Below are 15,186 nucleotides of genomic sequence, written 5' to 3'. Positions count from 1 at the left end.
AATTTCCCCTTTTTCAATCCGCCGGCCCGCTCCAACTAAAAAGACCATTAGTCTCCATTTGTAATATTTTCAGTATACTTGTTTCAAACTTATTGGACAGGACAAATTAGCCGCAATATAAATTATTGTCTTAATTAATTGCTCATAGTAAAATTATGAGCCAAATCGATAATAAAAGACTATGCACAGCATCGAAGGAATTAAGTAGCGAAAATCTACATCAGAAACAACAAGATGAGACCACGAGTCTTCAATCAGATCCATTTTCGATTGCAGTTACACGGGTTGATATGATGCGATTCTACTACAACATCTCGATCCTACTATAGCATTTAGCACGAAGACTATACACAGGCGTGGCAGAAACTACACCTTCTTGCTCCTCTCACCGCAGTCCAGTGTGGGATTGCCACTGCTCCCGGCGGAGCACTCCTCGATGACGTCGTTGTTGCTACTGTCGCTGTTGTTGTTGTTGTTCTTGTTGTGGTTGTTGGCATTGTCGTTGTTGTTACTGCTCACCTCCCTCTCGAGGAGGCCGCTGTGAGGCTGGAGCAAGTGCAGACGCCGCCTCAGTTCGCCCATCTCCCTCTCCACCAGGAAAAGTCTCTCCTTTAGCGTCAGGTTCTCCTCCTCCAGCCTCGCGATGCGCGCGTCCTGGTCATCCACCCTGCTCTCGAGCAGGTCCGCTTCCGACTGCAGGACGTGCTGGTCCCGTGGATACACCATCTCGAACCGGCTGACGTCGTGGTCCAGCCGCCGTTCCACTTCCAGGTGCTCCTCCACGTCGCTCTCGCTCGACCCTTCATCGTCCTCCATGTCGTCCTCCCCGCTGCCGCCCGGACGGATCTCGTAGCCGCCCCTCGGCGATCGGAGGCGGATCCGCCCCTTCATGGAGCCGTAGCCGTCGACGCCCCATTCCTCCTTGACCATGTCGGTCAGGACCTCGCGAGTCGGAGAAAACTTGGGTGTCGGGAGGACCGCGGGTGTGACGGGGTACGGCGATACCTGCGACGCGATCCCGCCGAACTTCTTGGCGCGGATAATGAAGGAGGTCGTGTTGCGGGGGGCGAAGGGGGCGAAGCGTGGAAATTTCTTCTTTTGGCAGAACCTGCGGGCCTTGACGCGGTTCTGGAACTGGAGCTCGTTGAGGCTCGGAGGTTTATAGCCGGAGACGCCTCCGCCGCAGAGTGGGGCCAATCCACCACCCATAGGGGCCACTCCTGCAACGGCGCCGCCCGTCGCCATCTTGCGCTTGTCGGCGTCTTTCTTGGCATTCCAGTTCATTCGGCTGTGCATGATTCCCCCAGGTGCGGCGAAGGGCGGAGGAAGCCTGACGGGGTTCGCGAACCCCATCGGATCCTCGGACGGGGGATGCGGGGGAGGCCAGATCCCGTAGCTTCGGTTCAACGCCTGCGATGGGTCGTTCATCGATTCCCCGGCGACGAATCAAGAAAACCCTAAAATCGTTCACGGCAAGCACGATGTGCGGTGGGAGACTAAATCGAACACCTATAACAGTCTTAACCGAAGAAAATTTGAAGCCGATGATCGGGTAAAACGCCCAAATTCTACCCAGCTCGTGATCGTAACCCTAACCCTAGATTTCGAGATCGAAGTCGACCGCAGAAGGGGAGATGAGATAATAGAATAATACGATGACGAGCATGGATGGAACTTCTTATGGGATCCGTATGCCCGATGAACGGATTCGATTTCCCTGGAGGAGAATGGACGGACGTGATGAAGTCTCCAAATGTATGATCAGTTCAGCTGCTCCACCAGTGAAACATAAAATAAGAAAAAGCAAAATTAATATTGCAAAATTTAAGGTTTAAAATTCTACAAACAAAATCAGAGATTCATCGGGAGTTGTCAGAGGTTGAGGTCGAAAAGGCCTAGCTCGGCAAGGATCCCTTCGGATAGGAAAGCCGTCGTGCATGAGAATAGTTGAGAGATCTAGGCCGAGCAAGGTCGGTGGAGGGAGTCCCGGCCGCTCGGGACCCGGATTTCTCTTGATACATCAGAGATAAAAACAAAATTTTTATAGCACGATGGATTCAGAATAATTCAATAAAAACTAGTTTGAAATATGATATTCCTAATTAATATCTAGACATCGATTTGAGCACTTGCAGAAAAAATTAGGACAATAGGAAATTTTTGTTAATAACTTACACCACTACAAAATGAAATTTGCCCATAAGATATTATGGGTAGAGTAACCAACAAAGTACAGTACAGCACTGCAAAATATCATTATCTACAAAATGTGTAAATAAATATTCACGCCATCTGTACATAACATTGTTCATCATATATTAGTGTTGCTTGTAGCAATCAGCAACAACTGATGAGGGAAAAACAAAAGCACTGTCAGAAGCAGCCTGTTCTGATTGCAAATAGCAGATGTTTCGCCTTGATTTTCTCATCAATTCAATTTGACTCTGGCCAAAATTACAATGCTGGAGTTAGAATGATACTGATTACAGTCTCAATATATTTGGAGAATAATAGTTGGATCTTGCCAATCAGATCAGCACTTGATCCTGCTTCAAATCAGGTTATGCTATTAACTTCATCATAATCCTGTGCTATACCTCCACTTGTTGGCCTAAAACATTCAAATCCAAGTGTTTCAAGTGCATTTATTTGAATCCAAACACCATTTAACTAAGAAGAATTGGAGTTTGTGTAGTTACTTATGTTTCTATATACTTACAGTCCAGTTAATACTTTGATGGTGTCATAGAAGAACCATTGCAGTGTTATAACAGGTCCAACGAGCGTGATACGAACAGGAAGGCTTCGAGTAAACAAATTTGGAAATCCTATGTTCTTTGCTGCCTGCACATGTGAGAAACTAGTATTTCGTTATCGATGATTGTAGCACAAAGTGGAGTAAAAGGACAGTTCAAGAGAGTATAGTTCTATGGGTACCTGCAAGATACTGTCAGCTTTTTTGTTGTAAAGTGAAGAAACAATGTTATCTGCAGGATTTGATATAATAGTTCCAACAGCTCCAGATGCATAGCCAGCCATGCAAGTCACACCAAGTTGTTGAGCTCTTGAACATTCCTCCCTCTTCCTTTGGATGACATCACGGTACAGCATATCGACAGAATGCTCAAAGGTCGAGAACATCAGAATAGAAACTGTATCATGGTATATTATAAAACTCAGATTGTTCTTCATATAAAACTGTCATTAAGACAGAACCAAAACAGAGTAACATGTGTTGCTAAAATGTCTACTCTAGGACCTCTTAGTACACATGGTTAGTAACATTTAGGAGCTGATCAACCTGAAGTTGTAATCGACCAATTTTGATAAATAATTCCAACAAAACACATAAATTTTTAGTTGTATATACAAGAAGAGAAAATGCTTGATACTTGAATAAAAGAAATTTCAGTAAGAATGCAGGGAAAGAGAAAAGGAGAGTGAGTGAGTACATGGTAGGTTCCGTCCCCAAAGTGGTAAGAGTCCCTTGTAGAAGCTGCAATAGAATGAATATTGGATGATTCATTCATAGATTAATGAAGATTAGCTCTAGGATGACACAATCTTAGAACACAAAGAAAGGTCATCGCTGAATTCGATTACCCGGACAATCCTTCGGATGCATATAACTTAGGAAAGCCATCAACCATTCCCCTAGCAAAATGTGCTTGTGTTTGCACACGAACTTTCACAGCCTCAAATGGACAAAGGGCTACATCTGCTATTACTTGTGCAGATGCACTGCTCACAAAGTAAATTGTACTTCTGTTTGGTCCTCCCAGCGCATCCGAGTACACCTTTTTGAAATATTCATATAGCCCAAACCTACAGCCACCTTGAGCACCATATCCGAATAGTTTTCCAGCCCAACCTCTCCAAAGTGATGCCGGTCCATGTTCTTTGACAAGGATATGGAGTCCAGAGAACATGCTATTGTATTTAATAGGGTTCACCTGTAATTGGAAGTAATTTATAGATAAGTGGATACAAAGCTTATAATACTCATTAAGAACTGATGAGCAGTCCTACAAGATGAGGCTCTCACAACCCACTGTACAAAATTCCAATATGAAGGAGAGTAACAATTAAGGTCAAGGGTGAACTAGAATGCTCCAGAACTGGTTTGTACTAGAGTTGATTATGAACCTAAAGGATTCTTTCTTCATCCTAAATATGGTTTCATAACCAGAGTTTTCCACTTTACTTTTGATAAGTGAATCATGAGGATGATTTATTGGAAGTTCGAAGCTAGATGGCAGATATTTGTGTATACTCACTGAGATCAAGTTTCAGCTACTCAAGCAAATAATTCAGAAGAGATTATTGCTTCCATCGGCTATAGTGCAAAAAATGTGGGCAATTTAAATGGCAGAGCAAGACCATAAACCAACAATAGAGCAGAACACAAACATTCTCAGAAACCCATTGCTATTGGGTTTTAGCAGCATACTACATCCCTAATTAATGTGAGAAACCTAATTCACATTCCTAAATAAACAAGAAACTTCACCTCAACATTTCCTCCACTATCAAAGTAGAAGATGCACAAGAAGATGAAATCCGCCGCATTCATTCAGGAAAAGTCCGTACCTCGGAGGTTTTCCCCAAATACACGCAAGTTTCGATACAAAAGAACAGCAGGGAAGAATCGCAGCGAAGGAAAATAGTTTCCTTTTCAAGGAATCAATCGAGTCTCGCACCTGCATGTTGACCTTGAGGACGTCGAGCGGCGTGATGGCGAGATGGGTGGTGCCGGCGCTAAGCATGCCGCCGATAGCGCAGACCGCATAGTACTCCGGCGAGAAGACCCGCAACCCCTTCCGCCACTCTTTGCCCTCGCCGGCGTTTCCCGTGTCCACCATCTCGCTTTCCCTCCTCCCCTCCTTTCCGCGCGGCGTCTCTCCGCAAAGTCGACCGCGATCGCCGTTGAGGAAGCGATGCTGTGGGAGGAGAGCCGAGCTGCGCCCCTTCGAATCCCCGGTTGCGCGAAAGGAAACACGCCACGTCGCGGCCGTGGCGGCGGGGTAAACTCCTAAACCCTCGGAGGACTCGGATTACGAATAAGCCCCTGGCAATGTAGTGCTTGTTTACGGCTGAGAAAGGGCGTTGATGGAAATTTGATGGCGGTCGCGCTTCTTCCACGTAATCGCTCGAGACCTCACGGTTCAAAAATATATTGCGATCAAGACTTTAATACTCAACTAGATGCTATCATAAACCTAAAAACATCTGACGCTCGATCCATTCGTAAATTTATAAAGTAGCATTTAAGTGTAGAAAAATAGAATGTGGGACTAAATACCTCCCCTTTCTCTGCTCCACGACGGCTCTCCATTTCCAAAGCACTAAAGCATCAGAGATCTTCATTCTTCAACAGCGTCATCTTTCAACTGTTGCCTCTGTACTCATTTCCGTGCGGCATCTGCTCTATTGAACTGATCCTTTTCAACTTGGTTTTGTAGTTTGTGCATCTCCTCTTCCACGCCTAGTCAGCCATGGCGGATGGCATCCCGAGGCATCACCTGACATGAGTTTGCAGGGCCATTGCAGGATCTCGGTTTGGGTGCTGTTGCAGTGTACGAATAGAATCAAATGCAGCCCTTTCAGCAATTTCGCCACCACTGAAAAATAAAAAGATAAAATTTTTAATCTCAAATTAAGTACTACCAAAGGCAAGCCTATCAGTGTTTTTATTTCCTTTGTTCTGCGTTCAGCTCAGTGACAATATTCTTCTGAGAATCCATCGCCGAGTGAAGTAATTCTTTTATCGACATTCGCATTTAATTTCTCGATCAATCTTCATCTAATTAAACTGAATTAAATTAAATAATATCTACGTATCTATCTATAGATATCCACATCACCACAAGCTTCCAATTCCAATTAATTAACTATTGCATGGGCAGCCAACACGGGCGGTTTGTCTACTTCCACGGCAAGGATCACATGCAGCGTAAAGGGAAGTGTAGGGGCTCCATTTCATGTGTCTCCTTTGATCGACGGATCCACAAGGAAGAAGAGAGTAGTGATTTCTTCCCTCAAAGATTGAGATGAAGTGAAGGAGAATTAAGCAGACGATTAATTTTACCACCCTTATTTCTCTTATTCAACTCTTTTCGTAACCAAATTAGGTATGCTAATTTCTCTTTTTTGTTTTATATGTCTTCAGTTCTTTAGCTTCAGATCTCGTATTGATGAAAAAAAAACAAACTGTTGTAAAAATGTCTGTGATTGTTTACCTCAATCTTTAAATGAAGCATTTGGGGAAGCACACATTTGTTCACCTTTTTTCTCTCGAAACAATAGAAAACTCCTCTTTCTACTCCTGTACACCCTGTTTGGAATCCTATGGAATTGAATTCCTATGATAATTGGAATTCAATTCCATAGTTTGGAATGAATTTTTGAGATGGATTTGATATGGAATTCAATTCCAATTCCATTCAAAACATGAACAGTAAATCAGACCTCAAATGGTCAGATTTGGATAGGGAATTTATCATGAACAACTAAAATTACTTAATTATCCTTTTAACTTAAAACTCTTTTTTCCATCTGCCGACTCTCTTGTTTTCTCCTGCCTTTCTCCTGTGCGCCGTTTCTCCTTGCGCCGAAAATTTCCCCTTGCACCGTTTCTCCCGTGCGCTACCTTCTTCATACTGTGCGATCGTAAGTTAACAATTACAAATATCCAAGTTTCGAAGTGTAGTAAGATGTTCCAGAACGGAAGTTGCCTCGTAAACATTTTAATGACAATTTAGTGAGCGAAGTAAGACCTCGTAGATCACTTATCAAATCTTTGTGTTTGTTAAGAATTTCAAGTTTTGAGTTTTTTCAGTGCTATCTTAACTGTGTGATTCCTTCTTCCTATTCTCTAATACTTAACTTGATTATTAAATGATTAATTATGAGGATAAAATAGTAAATATATAAGAATGGAATTCAATTCAAATAGATTCCAAATTAAGGAATTCAATTTAATTCTATTATTCACTAATCCATTCCAAACATAGGAATTGAATTCAATTCCTAATAGAATTCAATTCAATTCCTTCACTTAAGTTGTTTCCAAACATGGTGTTATTATCCTCACAGAAGCATGTTATAAATTGAGTTTAGTGGAATTCAGTAAACAAATTCGAAAGATAAAAGAAGTTTGTATGGTAAAAATTATGATATATAATAAATGTATATCTTTTGAATAATATCATCCAATTAATCATTTAAAACTTGATGAAGAAGCACAACTCTTAGGTGGTGGAGAGAACTCTAATATATATCTTTCATTAATATATCTGTTCACAAACTTGTCATAGGTTTGAATAATGATTAGTTATGCTTAGGTCAAGTTCATATAATTGAATAAATTTTGAGCAATCCTTTCAATCTACATATTAAGAACAGTCAACTTATACATTAAAAGTCTATGATTGAATATGATCATCAGCTATATTTTCCAATAGATCATTTTTGTAAAGACTATATGCAGATTGACAGTAATTAAAATCCAAATTAAAATTATCTGTATCATTTTGATCATTCGACCTTCATCCTTTGCTTGATGCTTCTGTGCATAATGAAAAGAATCAGGCTTCAAACAAGATTGTTGTATGTCTAAGACAATAAAAAAAGGCCCTTTCAGAGTGATGAGCACAGAAGCCACTTTAATTCTTTTAACAAAACTTTCATCATTTCTAAGTTGAAAGTGCCACAAGGATTGATAAAATGAAAATAAATATAAAACATCTGGTTCACAAACGTACGTCTATACACATGCTCAATGATTAGCAGAAATATAAATCAATCCGAGTAAACAAATAAATCCGTAAAAGGTTGCTGCAAATATTCTGTCAGAATGACAGAGTAATTTTCATGTGCCATGACATGACTGGTTATCGCTCATTCATATATGAAATAATGAAAATATCGATAGTTTAAATATATTTCGTATCCAATGCACAATCACCTTCGTGTATAGGGAATGCAACCCGTGAACTTGATTTGTCACTTCGATGCTTACACTTAAAAGGAACATGCAATTTCCATCAGCTTTTGCCAACACTCATGTCCTCGATCGATATAAAATGCTACGTTAATTAAGTTGAATCACAGATATAATAAGAATATACAAAAGAGAAAAGCATTTTAAGTTCATGCAGTAGTACTACATTACTGTACTAGTTCATGCATGCATTCACGTAATCGATTGTAGGATTATCAGATTAAGAAGAGAAATTCAAGCTGTTATTTATTAAACTTAATCAACAGCAACGAGGAGATTGCAAAGACAGTTATGAATTCAAGTAGCTAATTAAGCATGAGTTTAAAGAAAAAACAAGAAGAAAAAGTTTGCCAGTTTCAACATTTTAATAAGAAGCTTTCGAGCTAGCTAGGATGAAGGGACTAAGATTAAGGCTAATTAGATTGGCTCGATTAATTAGCCCTAATTAAGATTAATGATGAAGAGTAGTCCTATTGCAATCTTCCACCGGCATTTTTGAAGGATGGAGTGGAGGAGGTGGAGTGATCCATGGATGATCCCTGCAAGTCGTGATCGCCGATGGCCGCCGGATCCATCATGCTCCTCATCATGCTGCCATTGACGCCGAGGAAGTCCCTCGTGCTCAGGCGCTCGTTCAGCTTCTCCTCCTCCGCGTCATGCATGAATCCCTGCCGGTGGAAACCGCCGAGCGAGTTCATGATTATCTCTTGGTACTGCCTCTCGTTGGCGCTTCTGGAGCTCTCGCCGCCGAAGTCTCTGAGGAAGATCGAGCCGCCGTCGCCCGACGTGGCGCCCATTTGGGCCGCCTTCTGGAGCAGCGCGGTGGCCGACATCTGCGGGAGCAGCGGCGGCGCCTCGGGGTTGTAGAGAGACGACATGGTGGGGACCTCGTGGTGGCCCATGAGCTCGCCGCCGCCGAAGAGAGACATGGCGGCCTCGTTGCCCTGCTGCTCGTCTCCCTCGACCTTGGGAGGGAAGAAGCAGCCGAGGTTGAAAAGGTTGCTGTTATTATTCGCCGAGGCGCCGCCGAAGCCTTGGCCGCCATGAAGCAAGGCCGGCGCCGCCGCGCCGTCCTCCATCCCGAGGAAGAAAGGGGACGAGTGCGGAATCTGATGGGGCGGCGGCGGTGCCCGGAAGGAGACTGTGTTGTTAAGGTGATGATTAGCCATGACGACGTCGAACTGGCCGCTGCTCATATTGATCCTGGACCTGGGGTGGAGGAGATGATGATCGGAATTAGGCTGCGGCGCCGGCAACGGATCTTGGTGATCTTGAAAAGACGAGAGCTGAGCCGAGTTGAACTGCGGAAGGCCGAGGTTTATGTTTCGACTGGAAAAGAGTTGACCTGCTGCGCCGCCGATCGCCGAGCTCAAGCCGGCCGGCGGCAGCCTGGCGTTTTCTTGCGCAAGGGCGTCGCAGAAGGCTCTGTGTGTGATGAAACTGTCTCTCCTGCATTAATTAATAAACATCAACAAATACTTTCTAATTATGAAGTCTATATAAAATGAACTATATATATAAAATTAGGTTAACAAAAACGATAACAACGGGCAATTCAAAAAATGGAAAATGCATAGAGATGTGCTAGGGTTTGCTCAGCTGGTAAAAGCATAGGGACAAACTGAGTTCAATTAGTCCTCTTCCTGTGAGGGATCAGTTTGAAAATAAAATAAAATAAAAAACCTCAATAGAGTTGAAAATGTCAGAGTTTGTTCCCCTCCAAAACCCTTTTTTAGGACTGACTCCTCATTCAATGCAATGGAGGAATGTTTGCAGCAATTATCTTCAATAAATGCATCACCTCCTCCTCCTCCTACATGAAAGCTTTCCTCATGGGTTGATTGGACTCCTTTGTGGCATCCAAGGGAAGAAGAAGAGAATTAACTCTTACCAAAACAACAAAAGATAACAAAATAAAGGTCCCTTAACAGAAATGTCAGAAGTAAAGGCAGTGAAAATTGTAAGATAAAATCTAAGAGTAGTGGCGTTGATAATGCAAAGTATATTCCTGTGAATTGGTGTGGACCAGCAAGGCCAACTCGTTGCCCCCCTTTGCCAAGATATCTCCAAACGCAAGGCAACAAATTCACCTGCTAAGCCTTGCGTTGAAGTCACCACGTGAACTCGAAGAAGAGAGAGAGATGGAGAAAGGAGGAGGGGCGTTGGCGTTGGTTTCGATGAGATGTTGTGGAGAGGCATATTAATTTGATGAGTTCTCTTGAGATCTCAATAGCCTCGCTGTGTTTTTTTGTTCCTTTGCCATGAACATTCACGTGTGAGCAGTTTCATTCTCATACTCTCTAACCCTAAAAGCTTCACAGACGCTAATCAGTCAACGATGCATGAGATTGCGTGCAACATGAACACCAAAACAGATCGCGATAGAGGATTGATTGAATACGTATGTATGTGTGTGCATCTTTATATCACATGGAATGATAATGATGATGATGATGATGATGATGATGTACCTGGAGAAGAGTGTGCCGCAGTCGCAGCGGTACTCGCGGGTACCGCAGATCTTGGAGTGCGCCTTCCAGTCCGACTGCACGGCGTAGCGCTTGGAGCACTTGTCGCACTTCCACTTCTTCTCGCCGTGCTTCCGGCAGAAGTGCTTCTTGATGCCGGTGAGGTCGCCGAGCGCGCGGGAGGGGTCGTGGTGGACGCAAGTCGGCTCGGGGCAGAGGTACACCCGGCGGCGCACCTCGTTCGGGTTCTTCTGCTTCAGCTTCCACGGCAGGTTGTGGCCGCGCCGGTGCAGCTGCAGGTTCTGCTCCCGCTGGAATCCCTTGCTGCACACCTCGCAAATGAACCGGTTCGTCGCCATCAGCGTTTTCGGCGACAGCGCTATCACTTCCGCATCAGGATCTGCAACTTGATGCAATGTAGAATTTGTGAAAAGAATTCAAGATATTTTACGAGCTGCATGCGTTTTGGCTATTTAATTTGTTGACTGGATGCATCAATATGCATGCATGGTAATACTAATAATTGAAGTAGAAGATCTACTTTTTTTTCGACCTAGGTACCAAATTGAGTCAATTCACTAGATAAATTAAAGAAATTAAAGGGGATAGATCCCTAAAGAAAATAGAGAAGAATTATATAGTTGAGACGTGTTGAGGTACTTGCTTGGATTTCCAGGGAGGTTCCTCTTTTTCTTGGGAGGAACTGTAGTTGGAGAAGTATCAGTGGTCAACGACGATCCAGGTGGCGGTGGCGGCGGCGGCGGCGTGACTAATTGCTGCGTCTGCGACGGTAGCTGCGGCAGCGTCTGGTGGATGAGCTGGTGATCTTCATCTCTGATCAATCCGAAGAAGTGCATGGAGGAGGACGACGAAGAAGACGGAGCCGCTTGCATCTTAAAGCGGAATCCGGACACGGTCTTCTTCTCCTTGTTGTTCTTATCTTCCTCTTTCTCAAATTGTTGCTTGTTTGGTTTCTGGAGAGCGATCGATGTCAGACGACACGAGCTACTGCTCCATATCTGCGCCGCAGAAGAAAACACTCGCTAGCCAACATGAAACCATGAGCTCCAACTTTGTTCAGGCCTTGCTCCTCCTCAAGATCTGAAGACAAGGAAACAACCAAAGGAAGGGAAGAAGATGAGAAACCAGAAAGGCCCAAATACTGGTAGAGGATAGTAGATCTGGGCATGCTCACCACACAGCACTAAACAAAAACCTCCAAAATCACTGCTCTTTATTCCCACACCTCTACTAAAGAACAAACAAAGCAGCTGGCAAAACCAAACAAACAATTGGATATCAGATATAAAAAGATGGAAGATAGAGGAGATATTAGTTCCTTTCCGTTTCCAATCCACCTCCTCTCCTCCTTGTGTGTGTTGTGTGTGTGTGTGAGAGAGAGAGAGAGAGAGAAAGAGAAGGGAAAATATGCAAGAACCAGAAAGGATACTTTTTTCTTTCTTTCTCTTCCTCCTCCTCCTCCTTTTCCTTCTCCACTCTTCGTTCTTCTACTGCTGCTGCTCGAGTACTTGTGATAACTCTGAGTTACTTGTCATACTTTTCTTCCTCTCATCCTCCTCTCGTCTCTCCGTTGTGGATGATTCTCCTCGATCTCCCTCACACCACAAATTAATAATAAAAACTCAACCAAAAAGGAATTTGAATAGTGAGAGAGAGAAGGGAGGTAGGAGAGTGGTGTTGCTGTTGATGCATGGTGTCTTTTGCAGGCAAGTGTGTCGCAATGTGGCAAGCGATGGGGCCCATTGACCGCGTTGCACTTACCTTCTCGGTTTGGTTTCTTCCTCTGAGAATGGAATGGAGACAAAGGCCAACCGCTGAACCCAACCAGCATTTAACCCTGAAATTGTACCACTGATCACCTCATCTACCAGTATTCTAACAATCGAGTGAAACAATGTACATAAATATATTCTCTCGACCTTATTACTGCACTGGTAACAAATTAAACTCGGTGTGCCACAGAAGTTGGATGCTTGTCATTCAAAATGTTTTGGACTTATTTACCCAATGCAGAGAGCTAGGAAAAGAAAGAGAGCACTGCAGTTGTTCCTCCTCACAAACTTCATGCATGGTCACTTAATAAACCAACAGTAATACTGAGCAAATTTGATTTGAGGAATTTTGTGGTTGAAAGTTACATATTCAAGCAAACCTTTCATCTTTAACTGCGTACATAATACTGTAGAATAAGAGAGAAGTTGATGGATGTATGATAATAATCTTTACCTACACTTTGAGACAATGCAAGCTAAGGCATCCTTCAAAAGGGATGAAAAGAGTACAAGAATATATAGAGGATTCCTTCACCACACTTACATTAGAATTACTGAACCTATTTGATTGTTAACACTCATAGCCCCTTGAGCACATGAGAGCACAGGGGGGTTGATGGTGGCCCCCACACTCTAACTTTTGACCAACCATTTGTAAATTCTAAATTTTAGCCTTAAAAAGATTTTAAAATATTGTATTAATTAATAATAAGGTGCTAGCAATTAGTTCTCCTCCCTTGATTTATAAGTTCAAAACTTTACAAGCCCATTAAAGTGAGAACATGTTCCATTGTTTCTAATTAGATCTTATTAACACTACTAATTCATCATCTTTGTTGGCAGTAAAAGGTGATCCGTCATCTCGACAGTCCCTCTAGAGTAGCCCCTTACTATTTAGAAGGAAGATAAATCACGGGGACTTTAGTTCACAACCTTTGCGATTAAGTTGCTATTTATCATTATTTTTGCTACAAAATTTAACAAATTGAAAGTCTTCTATCAATATTATGATAATTAACTCTTTATAGTCAATTAGTCATGATCTTAGAGATCAATTTTCACTAACAATTTCTTTAACGGCAATGTATATGAGAGTGATGTAAATAAATAATGCCTCTTAATCTCAAGAAGAGGTTGACTAGAAGCCCTTGAATATCATTAAATCTTCTTTGATCTTCCTCGTCACTGAATGGAGAATCCTATAAGAAATGACATCATTCTGAAACAAATAAAATTAGAGTATAACCTTTTGGGTAACTACACAATGAATATGACTTAGAATTGACTCGGGGAAGTGCTATTTAGAAAAATATATAGGGAGGAATGAATGTTCAAAGACAAGAGGTTGTTGATTCCTCGTTGTGATGATCATGCACCAGAAACCCTAAAGTTTGAACAAGGCAAAGTAGAAAGCGACTATAGGTTTGTGTTTGGAGACAAAATCACTTCATGCCCTATTCCCTTTTACAATTTGTCTATCTCAGCTTTAAAGTTCACAAGATTCTATGGGCTCAAAGAATTGCAAAAAAACAGCGGTGTAGCTATCACATCCCTATCAAACATGAGAAAGTTTGGTCGAGGTGGCTGTCAAGTTTTAGTCATGAAGATTACCTCACAATGAATGCCTCAATTTGTGTCACCTAACTTTACTCCACAAAATTTCTACACTATGTCTTTAGGTGGGCTTTTCTTCGGCGAGTAGGCAAGAATTTTCCAATGGAATGTTTGTTGTTGAATTTTAGAGAGTTTTCAGTAAATCTTATGCATAGGTGGGCTCCTCCGATCCCCAAATTGAACCATTCACCTAACTGAAAATTTAATTTCTGAGTATGTTGAAAACTTTAATTAGAAGTTGTTATCAAGATCCCAAATGAATTTAGGGTCTTTTATACCTTGAAGACGAGGATTCAACCAAGCAGATCATAGGTTGCTTTGCTTGGCCTGTCTCCCTACACATCACATATAGAGCACTGGTAAGTCTTAGTTTGTGTCATTTCAGCCATACAAGCATAATTGTGTCTAGTTATGGTGTAAATAAAATCATAGTGTGCAGATAATAATCTTGCATTTGAAAGATCAAAGCATCTCAGTGTCTGGGATTTGTGTGATTACATACATCCTTAGATAATCTTCAAGATTCTCTCTCTCTCATGAGACTTTTGCTTCTGTGAAGCTTTGAGAGCTACATGAATCTGTTGGGTGTGTTGCAGACCTGCAAGTTTTTCGTGGATATATAGATGAATTGGAATAGGCAACAGGTTTCTTCGATCCCCAATTTCCATGGCTGACAGTTGAACTTACCTTGCTTGATTGTTTTGCTGACCTGACCTAACATAATTTCCTGCAGCTTTTGGTATTTCCATCATGCCCTTCTCAACGTTTGGAACATGTGGAGAACACCGGCATGAATGATCCATTTGGCCGGTCAAATCTGATTCAACTTTAAAATATGATTAAATTGACTGATTTATGAAACTTTTTTATTTAATTTAGATAAAATAAATTTTATCTAATTGCACATGAGCTATACAATGAATAAGGGGACCGACCTCTTCTTATACAGCAACAGCAGCCTTCGAACAAGAAACCTCAAATAGACGTGAAAGCAAAACGTACATCTCTCATATAGACTGATGAGTTGAGCAATTAGGAGATGATCCAGCAATTCTATCCATCAATTTTGCTTAAAACTTCAATCTTCAGTGATTGAGGTATGTTACTTCTCTTCCTTTTCCTAGCTCTTTCTCTTCCTTTAATTTTGCTGGATTATTGTATATATTCTCAGTTCGATCTGGTATGCAAAACACTCTTTTCCTTTTATTTTTTTGGAAGAAGATCTGAGCAAACTCAAATACCATTCAACTATTTTGTAGATCCTCTTCCTCAAAATGTATGATGTATCAATTCAATTTGGGTAAAAATA

The 15,186-nt window shown here is 42.0% G+C and overlaps 3 protein-coding genes across 4 annotated transcripts; all 3 read right to left on the bottom strand.

Moving 5' to 3' along the window:
- Nucleotides 1-245: 245 nt before the first annotated feature.
- Nucleotides 246-1,661, bottom strand: LOC122051643 (flap endonuclease 1-like). The gene has a single exon (XM_042612862.1). It carries the CDS (start codon nt 1,426-1,428, stop codon nt 367-369), a length of 1,062 nt encoding a protein of 353 aa, XP_042468796.1. The 5' UTR covers nt 1,429-1,661; the 3' UTR covers nt 246-366.
- Nucleotides 1,662-1,954: 293 nt separating this feature from the next.
- LOC122051644 (mitochondrial phosphate carrier protein 1, mitochondrial-like) lies at nt 1,955-5,054 on the bottom strand. Its single transcript, XM_042612863.1, has 6 exons — nt 4,701-5,054; nt 3,604-3,953; nt 3,453-3,496; nt 2,938-3,152; nt 2,720-2,844; nt 1,955-2,611 (listed from the first exon to the last, which is right to left on the bottom strand). Exons 1-6 carry the CDS (start codon nt 4,860-4,862, stop codon nt 2,557-2,559), a joined length of 951 nt encoding a protein of 316 aa, XP_042468797.1. The 5' UTR covers nt 4,863-5,054; the 3' UTR covers nt 1,955-2,556.
- A 3,168-nt stretch (nt 5,055-8,222) lies between these two features.
- Nucleotides 8,223-12,142, bottom strand: LOC122051641 (zinc finger protein BALDIBIS-like). Of its 2 annotated transcripts, none has more exons than XM_042612860.1 (5): nt 11,921-12,142; nt 11,666-11,741; nt 11,135-11,571; nt 10,474-10,876; nt 8,223-9,451 (listed from the first exon to the last, which is right to left on the bottom strand). In XM_042612860.1, exons 3-5 carry the CDS (start codon nt 11,361-11,363, stop codon nt 8,473-8,475), a joined length of 1,611 nt encoding a protein of 536 aa, XP_042468794.1. In that variant the 5' UTR covers nt 11,364-11,571; nt 11,666-11,741; nt 11,921-12,142; the 3' UTR covers nt 8,223-8,472. The 2 variants fall into 2 exon arrangements, with proteins under 2 accessions (XP_042468794.1, XP_042468795.1); XM_042612861.1 differs by having other exon boundaries at nt 10,474-10,870; nt 11,921-12,141.
- Between the last annotated feature and the right edge of the window lie 3,044 nt (nt 12,143-15,186).

The sequence above is a fragment of the Zingiber officinale genome, chromosome 3A (assembly GCF_018446385.1).
Source record: "Zingiber officinale cultivar Zhangliang chromosome 3A, Zo_v1.1, whole genome shotgun sequence".
In the NCBI taxonomy this organism is placed as follows: domain Eukaryota; kingdom Viridiplantae; phylum Streptophyta; class Magnoliopsida; order Zingiberales; family Zingiberaceae; genus Zingiber; species Zingiber officinale.
Note: the sequence above shows the minus strand (reverse complement) of the source record. Positions and strands in the feature narration are given on the sequence as shown.

Coding starts and splice junctions, on each gene's coding strand:
- LOC122051643 (XM_042612862.1), bottom strand. CDS start 1,428: ATGAACGACCCATCGCAGGCGTTGAACCGAAGCTACGGGATCTGGCCT.
- LOC122051641 (XM_042612860.1), bottom strand. CDS start 11,363: ATGCAAGCGGCTCCGTCTTCTTCGTCGTCCTCCTCCATGCACTTCTTC. Junction 10,877..11,134: donor GAACCTCCCTGGAAATCCAA/GCAAGTACCTCA, acceptor CATTGCATCAAG/TTGCAGATCCTGATGCGGAA. Junction 9,452..10,473: donor TGCGGCACACTCTTCTCCAG/GTACATCATCAT, acceptor TAATTAATGCAG/GAGAGACAGTTTCATCACAC.
- LOC122051644 (XM_042612863.1), bottom strand. CDS start 4,862: ATGGTGGACACGGGAAACGCCGGCGAGGGCAAAGAGTGGCGGAAGGGG. Junction 3,153..3,452: donor TTGGGGACGGAACCTACCAT/GTACTCACTCAC, acceptor ACCATGATACAG/TTTCTATTCTGATGTTCTCG. Junction 2,612..2,719: donor ATCAAAGTATTAACTGGACT/GTAAGTATATAG, acceptor TGAATGTTTTAG/GCCAACAAGTGGAGGTATAG.